Here is a 13687-nt window from a genome sequence, read left to right on the forward strand (position 1 = left end):
GGAAGAGCATTTGTTGGGTCGTGCTTCTCCTCTTAAAAGTTTCCTCGTTGCTAGACAACGGGGCTGCGACGTGGGCGTGGTCTGGGGCGTTCGCGGCACCTGTTCCTTTTACGAAACAACCAGTTGTACAGTTACTTCAGAGCGACGCTAACAGATTAAACCGATTATTGCTGTGTATTTATATTTATATTTCCCTGGAAGCCGTGGATTATTCTGTACTGCCTCGTGTCTGTAACCATGTGATGCACGCACACGTGGCTCTTAATTGAGTCTAGAAATACACTGTGGGCTGAAAAGCAGTCTATGATGTCAAGGTTCCAGCTTCCTCTGAAATGCATGCTGAATGCCCTTATAATAATAGCGTAATGTGGATTGCAGTATTGCCACTGAATGAGAGTGGATGTAATGCTTGTACGCCACACAACTGCCAATTGTATGCCTGGTGTGGAGACCTTCAGGTGTGTGTGGAAGAGCACACACTTGTGAAAAGCAGTGTCTGGTGACCATCACACACACTGCTTCTTGAGTGGAGTCACATGGTGACACACACACACACACACACACACACACACACACACTTTTCACACATTCAACTTCTTTCATTGTATTTTGTGCTACAAATTTATTTGAGGTAACTTTTCTTAAACATTGCGTAAGCCTTTTTTCCTTCACTCAAACAGAAACGTTACCAGTGGTAGCACTGCACACATACAGGGCTAGATTACACACACACACACACACACACACACACACACACACACACACACACACACACACACACACACACACACACACTCACACATGCACACACACACACAAATAAATAGTAAACAGCAAGCTTTTAATCTTTTAAAATCTTTATTCTATTTTGGTCTTGTATATTCAACATACTTTCACATGTAAACTTAATTTCAATGCTCTTTTTTTTAAAAAAATCCTTCATATTTCATCTGAACACGTTCGTGTAGAGAGTGTACTCCTCTGTCTTATTCTGTTTCTATGATATCTCACCATTTGCATAATGCATGACCCAACACGTAAAAAACCAACAACAACACAACAACCTGTAAATCAGATCTCCATTGTCATACAGGAGGAGAGACGGTGTCTCATATAGTACCATTATTAGAGTTTATTTCCGAAAGACCGTATTGTCCACTTGTCTTTGTAAATGTTTGGGTGAACAACAAGTGTTCCCCTCTAACAACAAAAACTGCATTACGTCAGAGAAAATATGGCAGAAATGCAACAACTCAGATACATATTGATAATCTGTGAGGAGAGTTTGCTTATGTGTTACGCAGTAGTCGAAAGAACTAGAACCACAAACATGTGCAGTTAAAGAATTACTGTCCGTCTATGTCAACTGTAGAAATACTTTAACACTGCATAATAAAAATGTCTTGTTTCACAGAAAGATGCTGGATGACATGGATACGGAGGGAGAGAAGACCATAGTGATAGAATTGAAGGGGCTCGTTTTCTAGCTTTCTGCATTTCACAAATGTGTTCTGTTCTCAGGCGTGGTATAGTCCAGGGCTTCGGAGGATGTCAGTGCAAAAGGAGGAGCAGCAGGGTTCAAGTGTGGTGGGCTGGTTGGGGTGTGTAGTTGGTGCTGGAATACACAATCAGGGAAATATGCAGTGAAGACATAATAATGAAGATTCTGTCGTTTCGAGGTGTGAGACAAAGAAGAAAACAGCCTGATAGAGACAGCGACAACATTGTGATAAAATCGGGCTTCTATTCTGGCCTTGGGAAAACATGGATGTGCGGGTCAAACGGGCATCAGTGCAGAGAGGACAAGATCCCGGAGCTTCGAAGAACCAAGGATTCATATTCATATTCCTCAGAGACGCTGCGGTGGAGGGCTGAGGGCCACAGGCTGGTTGCTCCGGTCGGACCCTGCCACAGGGAGGCGGATGGCCAACGTGAATGGGTCGAGTGTCAGCAGCAGCCTGATTTGCTTTCAGCAGCCACAGTCTCCTGGTCCAGTTTGATCCGGTCGCCATTGTTCTCCTCATATGGCAAACCTTTGTCGTTGGACAAGATGCTCTCTACCAGGAAACGCGCCGCCTCGTCCACGTTGATGTTGTCCTGGGAACAAAAGGTCAAAACGGCATGTCAGAACATTAAAGACAACTAAAAAAATAAAAGGTATGTTACATTTGTGAGCATTCAAGGTTGGCCTCTACTCGTGGCTCAATGAGCGAGCTATGGAGTGAATGAAGAGAGGGCGAACAAAGCAGTGAATCAGAGAAATTATTTTCTTATCGTTCCACAACACAAATAAACACACACACACACACCTCCCAAACCCTGCACATGCACATGAAAACACATGAATAAACCTGTACTTATCCTTCAAATAATAAAGCTGAAGTGGACCTTGTGTCCATGCACTTAGTATAAAATGGTGAAGGGCTTGACAGCGGCTGTATTTGATGACCTGAACGGGCTGCAGCCCCTCCCCCCCCATGGATCTGGGCCTGCAGGCAGAGGGCCGTGTCTGCAGATCAGAAGTGATGACTGATCTATGCATCAGTACAAACATGGCTTCTTTTGAGAAAATTCCTGATATATAATATATACACAGGATATTTAGAAGGAATCTCTTTATGCATTTTTTCAGAATCTCCCAGAGATCTGAGGGGTAAAAAGCACCATTTGCTTTTGTCCTTCACACTGTCATCCCGTGGGTTGAAGAGCGAATGAATATTAATGACCTTTCTCCAGGCTCTATAGTAACAAGGATGTTTACAAAGAGGCCTGGGCATATTGGCTAAACACTGGGGTAAGTGCTTTATATTTGATATATTTAAAAAATATATATTTTGTTGCAAAAGTCAAGAATTACGTTAGCAATAAAAATCTATTTGCGTATTCATTTGGAATAATTACAAGTCTGTCCAGAAGCACAGGGATGTACTAACTGTTGATCGGAAGTGCATGTGAATACAATCACATGATGATATGTTCCCACATCGCTCTTAAACGTTTCGATGAGTAGAGGATGTGCTGCACCAATCAGGACCAGATTAAACTCCTAATAAGGAAGACAAAGTCGCTGATTGCCTCATAGCGAAGGCCGATTAGGACCAGAGAGAAAGAGCAGCCCGTCAGCGTTGGACAAACTGACTCGGCCACACAAACACATACCGTTTCTCATGATGGTCATTATGCATTATTCTCTTAAGGAATGAGATTCGTCACCTCAAACTGAAAGAATGTTTGGTAAGCACGGAGAGGAATCCAATCACAACACTTCATTACACTCACAGAAAGGAATGCTTTGCACACATCACACACATGACACAAGACGTGACATAGCTTCGGGCCCTAACGTTATTTTGAACAAAGCCCATCAAAGCGTTCCTCCACCTGCAGCTATAAAAGATGGTTTCAAATGCAAATGTATGGGTGTGGCCTATTTGACATTTTCTTTAAAAAGGGATGATGATTGATTAGAAAATGACACACGTGTGACCAGAACAGGCAGGGAAGGGAACACAAGACTGGGCTTTCCCTGGAGTCTCATGGTGAAGAGGATTAACTTTTGGCTTTCTGTGACAAAACAAGCCTCACAACACTGACGAACAGCTGTGGAAAAGAAGTCAGTCGATTTTACTCAAGTACCGCGCACTCAGCTGGTACTCACGCACATATTTCAAAGGGGAAATACTGGGCTTTATATGCGATAACATTTGTTAGATTTTAAAAAATGATATGAATACTTTGTCCTACGCTGCTGTATAAACAGTCTTATCGCTGCACTGAAAACTCTGCTCAAGTGAAAGGAAGTGAAAATCTCACTCATCACTTGTCTCACTTCACCAAATCCAAAAAAGTACAAAAAGGCATGGTGTCAGCACACGGACACAGTAACAAGGAAGCTGACAACATGATGAAAGTTGAGAAAAAACACTACCAAACATTAGCTTTCAAAGATCTTCCATTCTCAGCCTTGCAGCTCCGTCCTGCAACATAAAATACCACGCCAGCTGTCCAACAAATCTTTTCACTGGCAGGAAAGATAGATGTGCATAGATGATGCGCATGAATTGCAAAGACAGCAGGATATTAAAAAAAAAAAAATGGTTGTCAAAAAACTTAGTCATTTGGCAAAAGCTAAAATATTTCTAGTCTGTTTTATACTGATAGAAATTATCTCCAAACTGCCAAACTTAACAGTGGATTTTGGATCCAACATGTTAATAAACTGAGTGAGTGTTTAACCAAAAACATTTGCTAACTTGTAGCTATTTCACAACAGCCACAGTGTAAGCAGTGTGATTGCACCACACAGAAAGGGGCCCGGAGAATTTCCTGTCATGAAAAGCGAATAATTCATTCAGTAAAACGGCACTACGTCTTCACAATAAAAGTCCGGCGGCCCCTCGGCTATTTTAAAAGCTCTTATCATCTGATTGACCTCAAGCTCCAGTCACGTTGTTTGGACCATGACCCAAGAAGCTTTTATACATCAATATGAGCTCTTACTTTGGTAATTTCATGCAGAGTAACCACGAATAAAACCGAAAGACACATCAGAGAGAATATCTACGAAGAAGCCTGTTGAACAGATATAAATAGTAATGTATATATGAGCCGATCTATTCGAGGCATTCAAGCAACTAATAGCTTCTCCGTCTTAATGCATTGATCTCTCACCTTAGCGGACGTTTCGAACCAGCCCAGGAAGCCGGTCTCTTTGCAGAAATTGTCCATTAGGGCCGTGTTGTTGGAGCTCTCTTTCTTCTGGTCGCACTTATTGGCGAGCAGCACCGAGGGGATGGGGTTGCCATTAGCCAGCTTCACCTTGCTGTCCAGGTCGTGCTTCCATTTCGACACCGCCTCAAACGTGGAGCCCCTCGTCACGTCGAACACCACGAATGCCCCCACGGCCTCTTTGTAGTACACTCGCGTCATGTTCCCGAATCGCTCCTGACCTGCGGGGGGGAAGGGAGGGGAATTTAGTGGAATATCAGCAGCTAAGAAAGCTAATAATGGACCATTGGACTGGTAAATCAAAAAGAAGATCTCATCAGTTTAATTACCTCAAAACGCCAGTTCATGAGCAGCTTGCTGATAACATGCAGACTAATTTACCATCAGCAAGTCCCATGAAACCGCCATCTGTATGCGACTTCAGTCTTTCAACTGAAAAATCACATTTTTGAAGTTATCACTAAATCCAACACCTCGACACGTCACCTGGATCCTTTCCCTCGTTATTTCTTCCTCCATTTAGTGGCAACTCCATGCCTGCCTAACAGTTTTCCTCTGCTAAATGTGGTAAAAGAAACTCTATATTTGACCTACTTTCCCCAATTTGCCATTGGCCTAATCCACAGAGAGAATGACACAAGTAATCTGCCTTCACAATAAGCCTTTCCTCTGTAAACGAGAGCTGAGATGAAATTTCAACAAATGCAAAGAGAGGGAAATTACGAGCAGAAAAAAACCCTCAACTGGACCACTTTGTTTTATCTAGATATCAACACAAACTCCTTAAAAGATCCATAAGAAGTACTTTAAAAAAGGGGTTTTAATGTCAAACTAATATACATTTACATACTTTAATTCATTTACATAAAAAAAATAAATTCAAGGAACAAGGCTCAAACACAACTTCTGGTTGTGCACGCCTCACTTCCCCGTAGCACAAGTGTGCACTGAGGCGTTCAGCACAGAGCCTCGTTGGGGAAGTGAATCTCTGATCTCTGGTGAACACTTGACTGATCTATCTGATAAAAAAAAAAAAAAGGATTTCTGCCTCACATTGCTTTCTTTACTGTGATCATAAGAAGCAGCCAGACCTTTTTCCACTTTTAATTCATTGCTTTTTTAGTTTGTTGGTCTTTTGGACTGCTTGATATTAAGAAAGGGATTACCAGACGTGTCCTGTAGTGACCTCTGTGGTGCACAGATGAGTCGGATGTCGAAATGAAACTATTTGCCAGTAACTGAAAAGAGGTCTTGTGACTCCGATGCTCCCTCGTCTACTGGATGTCTAGACCGCTCGGTGCGTCGACGCTGCCTGCAGCGAGAAGAGCTGAGGAAACGCATGAGCAAGGCGATGGCTGCAACATAGTATGTTTCAACGGTTCAAAGGCAGGAGTGATTTCCTCTTTTTGGTGACACACATATGCTTCCTGTTTCAGGAGCTTTTTTGTGTGCAAATATCAGTTCTATTGCATCACTGGGCACCCTGAACACGAGCTCAGACCAGATTCAGAGATTTACCACCTGGAACTCAATACATACGTCTCTTTTGGTTTTCGGATACAATACAATAGCAGCAACCAGTAATGTTTGTAACTCAGATTAAGTCGTCAAGTTGTGACGTCAGATTTCAGATTTCTGCTTGTTGAGATTCTCTGCGGTCACATCAGACTTCCAGGGACGAGGTTGGCTTTTTTTCTTCCAATTTAAGAGAGCCTATAGACCAAGTGTTAACGGACCGTTCGCATCCACCAATAGAGAATTAACCAAGAACAGGGCTGAGGAACGCTGAGCGTACGTTCCCTTCACTGTGGGAACTTACCAGCCACGCGAGGAGCCGGAGTACGGCGGCGCAGTGCGGGTGTGAGCGAGAGAGTGAATCCACTGTGGGGCCCACAGGCCTGACAGTAATTGCTCATAATTGAGAGTCTAATTTTAGCCGATATAACCCCAGGTGAATTCACCAGAGACACGACACAGTGGGATGAAGAGCCGATAGACTGAAATAAAGCTTTCGTTTCCAGGCCTCGCGGAGCTCGTACATCCAGCAGAGCGGAGGCAACGGAAATAATGGCTTTATCGTTTCAGCCCAACACGGCGTTTAGCCAGGAGAGTCTGAATATTGACCACTGAAGAATAATAGAGTATACAATGTCAGCTAAATGAAATTCACCACCGAACAGAGCAATAAGGACATTATGCACTGACTTTCATAACATCCACAAACTTGTGCTCTGATGAAAACATGGACGAACGATGATGCAATGCTGCTCACCTTGGACTATAAAGGGTTTTAAATTAAGTGCAGACTCGTCCAAGGTAGCGTGTCGGTGCGTGGCTTGCTTTGTGCGATTTTGACTCTTATTTTATTTACAAAGAAGTGAATTAACCTTGAGAACAAGTATGATCCTTCATTGATTCCAGGAACCGAGGGGGAATTGTCGCGTCTACATTCGACACTTTTTTCCTGACACATCCCGTCCTTACTGCCGGGTCGATGTGGAAGCACAGCCGGTCTGTCGGGCTTAGCCTCGCTCCTCCTGGGAGAAAACCGGCTAGATGGGAAAACGACCGTATCGGGCCACTACATCAATCAATATCAGCGATGTGACTGCAGTCTCACGCTCGCACACACACACCTGACCCAGCTGCATGGTGTGACGAGTTACTTGGGGTATTGATAAGGTGCCGTGGTTCCATGCAGAGGTCACTAACATTAAATGACAGCAAATCCCACGATGCCCAACCTTCAGTGTCATAAGTAATGATAATCATTCACTAAACTCAGTGCTGCTGCTGAAGAACAGAATGTTCACTACAACTCCTGGTTGCTTTGTTAAATAAAAGCACGATTCAACATTCATGTAATTGTCAACAAATTCCATGAAAAGACCAAAAGCAACATTGCCTTTTTTTTATTTTTTTTTTATTGCTCTTTAAAGACTATTTCTCCAGTCAGTCGATGGCACTGAGCCTCAAGTTGCCAATATAAATCTGCTAAAAACAGGTTACGAATGTATACTTTCATATTTTTTAAAGGCCAAATACTTTCCTAAAACAGCTGGGTACTGCAGTATTTTAGCAATCACTACTAGAACAGGAGTACATAATATATTCGTTAGGGACTATTTTCAGCTGCAGATTTGGACCGCTATATAGCTACGAGCTAATTAACATAAGTGGTCCTTGGGCAGGAGACAGAGAATACAAGTCTCTGGGAGGAAAGGAAGCACTGTAGTATGAAAACAACACACAACAACATGGAGTGTTTGCGTTTAGGGTTGGGTTGATTTTAGCCACGATCATCTTGAATGTAATTCTGCTGCCGTCTCTTATCTACGGTGGTGCTGAGCTCCAGAAGTGTTGTTCTAAGAGAGGAGGGTGATCGGTGCTGCCTCTGTTAGTCGTCCTAGTCGTCGTGTCCTCCCACTATCAGAGCGCTGCCACACTCCTGTAGTGAGGGAGGAGCCGGATCATTGATCACTTTGTACACTAAACTAGCATCAGCAAGACAAACAGCATTTCAACACAGTCTTAAGACGACAGCTCCGTTTGTTGTCTTTTGTCCGATCAACAGTCCAAAACTGTCAAAAAAAAACAAAAATATCTAATGATATTGCAATTGTGATATGATTTCTCACATTATGGACAGTTTTTCTCAATAATGAGTCCTAATAAATAATTATTATGCTGTGATTTTTACACAGATCTGTACCAAACAAGTCTGAACAATATGATGCGTAGGCCAGGACTTCTCTGCACTATTATATTTCATTTTTAATGGTATTTTGACACCCATTTCACCGTTAACAAATATTTCTACAAAATCCAGATGAATTATGCATCCCTGTTATGTTTGACAAAGAAAAGCTACAAATCCCCCACATTTAAGAAGCTGACAGCAGCCAGCCAAACGTCGGCATTCAATGAAGCAATCTGCATTTAAATAAAAAGGACAAATAAAATGATAGAAAACGCATTAATGGCGGTCATATGCTGCTAATGCAATCAGCGGGAAACACAGGAGTGAGCTGCGTGAACAATGTGAGTATTTACACAGCGAATGTCACAGCGAGGCATAAGACTGCAGGAGGGAACAAAGAGTGTGCTGCTGCCTCAAACCCTCAACGCGCCTCCAAACTAAAAGACAAGGAAACGCCTGAATCCGTCCACACACACACAACCTGAACTATTGCGGAATCGGGTCTTAAACGCAGACATTTCACTTCAGTCTGCTGCACTGTTTGGCCTCAAGTAACGCCTCGGTCCTGTGGGTACGAACACGTGAAAAGTTGCAGTTTACAGAAGCGCTTGATGAAAAGGAACTGGTTTGTTTAAAGCCACTGTATCGTCTCCGTTTGTGTGGGAGAAACAGAAATAAAAGTCTCATCATTATCCATAGCCCTAGCAACCCCAGTTTCCTCTACGGCCGTACATATTGCTATCCTGTGGGTGGGTTGCCATAGAAACTGTCCAAGCCCAGACACGGCAGCAGCAGCAGCAGCAGCAGTCTCCGTCTGTTGTTAGGAGGCAACTGGCTGTGAAACTTCCCCGTACGCCCTCCCGCCAACTACAAAACCAAGACAACACAGGGCCCAGTCATTAAGGTGGTCTTCAGCACGAGCTGTAAAGGAGACTGAACATCACATGACCGGCACGTTCAAATTCCACTGGGTAGCATGTGAGAACTTACTTCAGCTTACAGCTGCCTTCAGCGCTGCACTGAGTCCGAATGGAGAGAAAATCTGCAACCTTTAAGTGGTACGGTACGTTTCCCCGTCACCTTCCGCCGACGGGTTCGTGGGGCCCGGTCGACATAAAGCCTCGGCACAAGGTTCAAGGAATTAAGCTAACAAATAAGTGGAAACCGCTCCCATGATGCTTTGCTTTACAGTAAGCTACTAAACGCTGGTGCTGTGTGCATGTTGAAATCAGGACAGGAGAAAGAAAAGAAGAGTGATTTTATCCATTTTTATAACAGCTAATAAAAGTCAGTAAGAAGCTATGCTGTCCGTTTCATTTCTTTATATTCATGTAATAAATATGCATCAATTAGATGGTAAGAAATAAGAAAAAATGTGTGTTGTGTTGCAGCAAACTGAATATCAGTGTCACACAGACAAACAAGCAATTTGATTTGAATTTCTCATTATTTATAGATCCACTTTAAGATCTTTCCCTCAACATTTCGGTTTTTGACCCCTTAAATCAAATCTATTGTTGTAGAGGAAAATTCCAGTGTTTTAGTGCGAAAGAGAGGAGTTTTTAACCGTAGTGTCAGGGTTCAGTGTCAGCTAAAATAGAGCTGGTTAGCGCTGCGACGGCAAACCCCTTCACACAGCCCGCTAATGTGCGACCTCCTGCTCCTGCAGTAATGTTTTGTTCTAGAAGGTGCAGGCTCTTGACACTATGCCACGGTGGTAATCATTCTGTCCACCGGCAGAGACGAACCCAAAGAAGAACAGCAATTCTGGGAGAGGAGGGGTGACTTCCATGGCGCCCCCTCATCACGTACGAGCCTCTGATTACTATCATTCCTCCCAGACTGTAATCATTAGTATGGCTGGTAAAAGTCAGCGCAACTCTGAAGTTGCTCTCAGCGTTGCCGAGAAGATAATTCCTCCTCCCATTCTGCACGATTAAATGGCTTAATGGCTGCTCTTAATGACTTGGCAAATGCACCTCCAGCTTTTCGCCCTTTCGCGCCCACGTTTCGTCACTTATGTTCTCGGGGGAAGCGTCCTCGGGCCCGGCCTTCGTATAGGTGCGAATAATGACGTTTAGCATCCGTGTCATCTAACCTCAAAACTTTCTTTCTGGCTACAGTGTGTGTGTGTGTTCCCTCAGTCTATGTGATATCAGTGTGTGTGTGTGTGTGTGTGTGCGTCAGCATTTTATTTACCCTCGCAGATCCTCTGACTGTCTGGCGGTGACAGGCAGACGGCCTTCCCTGGCGCTCAGTCACAGATGCCCCAGCACACTGAGCTTGTGCTGCCAGGGCCTAAGTGACAGCGGGGGGAACCAAGCCGACACTGCCAATCAGACCCCCCCCCCCCCTCCCCCTCCCACTGTCACTGCTGTAAGCGCTGTAATAAATATAAAAACAGAGAACAGCAGCCTCCTGACCATCTGTCCCGATCCGTCTCAGCACATGAGCTTTGTTTGTTCGAGGGAGACGATGGACCTGCGCAACCATGACGGCGTTCAAAGAAGTATGACTGCAGCGTATCTAGAGGCAACGGGATGGAAAAAAAGAATTCATGGATAAGTTCACATTTTTCGAGTCACATGCCCGCACGCACACACAGTGAGGGCATGTGAGTTTTGTTTGATTACCGCATGTGCTCAGTGAACATGACGCATAGCAGCTGACTCCTGAACATACAATGTAAATCCCACAGACTACTACTATGCTTTAACTACCACTTGGTTCTCGGCGGCGCTCAATCAACCATGGTGACTTTCACCTGAACTCCTTTTGAAAAAGTGGAATTCTCCCACGTTGTTTAGCCAGGTATCTCTAGCTCTAACACGTGCGTGACATCTGGAAAAACCCCATGACTTCAGAGTCAGGTACAGTTTAACTCCAATCAACATGTGAGGCTGTGGTGTACATGTACGGTTAGAGAAATGAGGCCGTAACGTGTGGACACAAAGTCCAATCTTAATGACAGTGGACATCATCACTAATCCTTAAATCATCCCACAAAATGTTCACCAAAGTTTCCCAGCTGGAAACAAAAGTATATCTGACAAATAATCGTTTGTTTCAGGTTGTCAAATATGAATTATTCTTTATTTTCTTGGTCTTACGTGACAGTAAACAAACAAAACTCTATTCTATACTATATTCTGACACAAGCCTAACCATTTATTGAGAACGTAATCTGCAGAATTAACAGTAATGACAAATTGTTGGCACGTGCAGACAATCCTTCAGCCACATTCCTTCTCTTCGAACGCTCAGAGAAGGAAGAACCGCCGCTGCTGTCCTGCTGCGCGCCAGAGGTCACGACGGTTCCGTCTGGAACCGTCAACAAACCGACTATACAATTTGCATTCTGATTTGAATAATGTGTTTGCCATTTAAAACTGCGGAAAACTAAACAAACAGAGACATTCCTTGGACCAGTTGCCACACACACACACACACACACACACACACACACACACACACACACACACACACACACACACACACACACACACACACACACACACACACACACACACACACGCACACACGCACGCCATGTGATCTCATTACACCAAACATAAAAATATCCACCGTAAACTGGCCTTAAAAGTAAAGCTGTATGTATGTGACCAACCAATTTCATCCAACATGAAAAGATGTTGGATGAACGAACACACACACACACACACACACACACAACACACACACACACACACACACACACACACACTGCACCCTCCATTCCTGCTGATTAAACTGAAGACAGCCTGCTTCGTTTGCCTGCTTCTCACTTCCTCCCCTCCTCATCCTCAGACTCCTGTTTGCGGTGCGAGGTGAACAAACAGGGAGAGTTTTGAGCTGAACTTATATTGACTCTGATTTTCTTGCTTTCCTCGAGTTTGTCGAGTTGAGAAGCTCTGGAGGAAGAATTCACTGAAATCCTCTCCAGGGTCACGTGGGTCATGTGAAGATCAGCAGCATGGAATAAAGATAAGGCCACTCAGTAGAGCCATAAACACGCTTTAGCCCCTAAAGAAACTACCGTATTTACTAGAGTATGATTGTGATGAGCGGTTTCATGGGAGGGGGCGGGGCCCTCTCATAACAACGTGACCTACATTCCACTGGTAATTATGAGCTGCCCTGGTCATTAAGTGGAAAATACATGACATGATAGACTGGTTTTGTGTTTGTTTTTCCTGCTTCTCTGATTTAAAAACTCCATGTAAGCACCGAAGTCTATTTTTTTATAACTTTTTAAGTTTTTAAGTTAAGTTAAATCATGAAATCGAGCGAAACTCCCGAGGAAGCAGCGCGCGACACCACAAGGCGTTTGCGCTCCCCGTCCGTCCGACCCCGTCGGGTGACAAGTGAACGCAACGCTCCTTACCTGCGATGTCCCACAGCTGTAGCCGCACCAGCGTCTTGCTGTCCCAGTTGATGACCTTCAGCGCGAAGTCGACCCCGATCGTCGCCCGGTAGTGCTGCGAGAAAAGCTGGTGCACGTAGCGCTTGATGATGCTGGTCTTCCCGACGCCCAGCTCCCCGATGACCAGCACTTTGAACAAGTACTCCTTGCACTCGAACACCGAGCCCCCGGCCATGCTGACGCTCACACCGGCAACTTTTCTCCACACACAAAAAAAAAAAAAAAAAAAAAAGCAAAACTCAGGCAGCTTCTGCTTTCTGGCTCATGGAGGGTTTCCTGTGAGGAGCTGGTCGGAGGGCTGAGGGCCGGACGCGACACAAACTCTATCGGTCTCCCCCCTTTCTAGTCGTCGTCCTCCTCCTCCTCCTGCTCCTCCTGCTGCGGCTCAGAAACCACCTGATAAGTCACAGGACCCGGAAATGTAAGAAACTTGACACTGAAGCTTCCTCGTGCTGCCGCGGTGATGCTCCCGTAATGCGGCTTCACCATCAAGAAGGCCAACCACCAACCGATTACACAATGGGACCTTTATTCCGCGTGTTAGTTAAGTTAATGAGACACACGCGAATTCAGGGAATTGGGTAAAAAAAAAACATTTCTTTGTTTTAAATCTGTGCTATGAATAATTGTCTGTTTGTCACACTGTGAAGCTCAAACTTCTAACAATCAGTAAAACACATTTTTGTTGTTGTTGTTTTTTTAGTAAAGTAAATTTAGTTTGAGATGTAAACCTGATTGCACCCAAACTATTCTGTAAATTAATATTGCGCTTTTATTTTTGCAGTCGAACCTAAAGACAAACCCAATTTTCATGCTATTGTAGGCAGAAATCAGTC

At 44.1% G+C, this 13687-nt stretch overlaps 1 protein-coding gene across 1 annotated transcript; it reads right to left on the reverse strand.

Annotated features, from left to right (window-relative positions):
• Positions 1–874: 874 nt before the first annotated feature.
• Positions 875–13142, reverse strand: rab32a (RAB32a, member RAS oncogene family). Its single transcript, XM_084030387.1, has 3 exons — positions 12813–13142; positions 4672–4949; positions 875–2097 (listed from the first exon to the last, which is right to left on the reverse strand). Exons 1-3 carry the CDS (start codon positions 13024–13026, stop codon positions 1948–1950), a joined length of 642 nt encoding a protein of 213 aa, XP_083886513.1. The 5' UTR covers positions 13027–13142; the 3' UTR covers positions 875–1947.
• Between the last annotated feature and the right edge of the window lie 545 nt (positions 13143–13687).

This window comes from Eutrigla gurnardus (genome assembly GCF_963514095.1).
Source record: "Eutrigla gurnardus genome assembly, chromosome: 16".
In the NCBI taxonomy this organism is placed as follows: Eukaryota; Metazoa; Chordata; class Actinopteri; order Perciformes; family Triglidae; genus Eutrigla; species Eutrigla gurnardus.

What these genes read in the sequence shown, in the direction of transcription:
- rab32a (XM_084030387.1), bottom strand. Translation starts at nt 13,026, where the DNA reads ATGGCCGGGGGCTCGGTGTTCGAGTGCAAGGAGTACTTGTTCAAAGTG. An exon ending in ACAGCTGTGGGACATCGCAG is followed by an intron (nt 4,950 to 12,812) that starts GTAAGGAGCGTT and finishes TCCCCCCCGCAG; the next exon opens with GTCAGGAGCGATTCGGGAAC. An exon ending in GGTTCGAAACGTCCGCTAAG is followed by an intron (nt 2,098 to 4,671) that starts GTGAGAGATCAA and finishes TTTTGTTCCCAG; the next exon opens with GACAACATCAACGTGGACGA.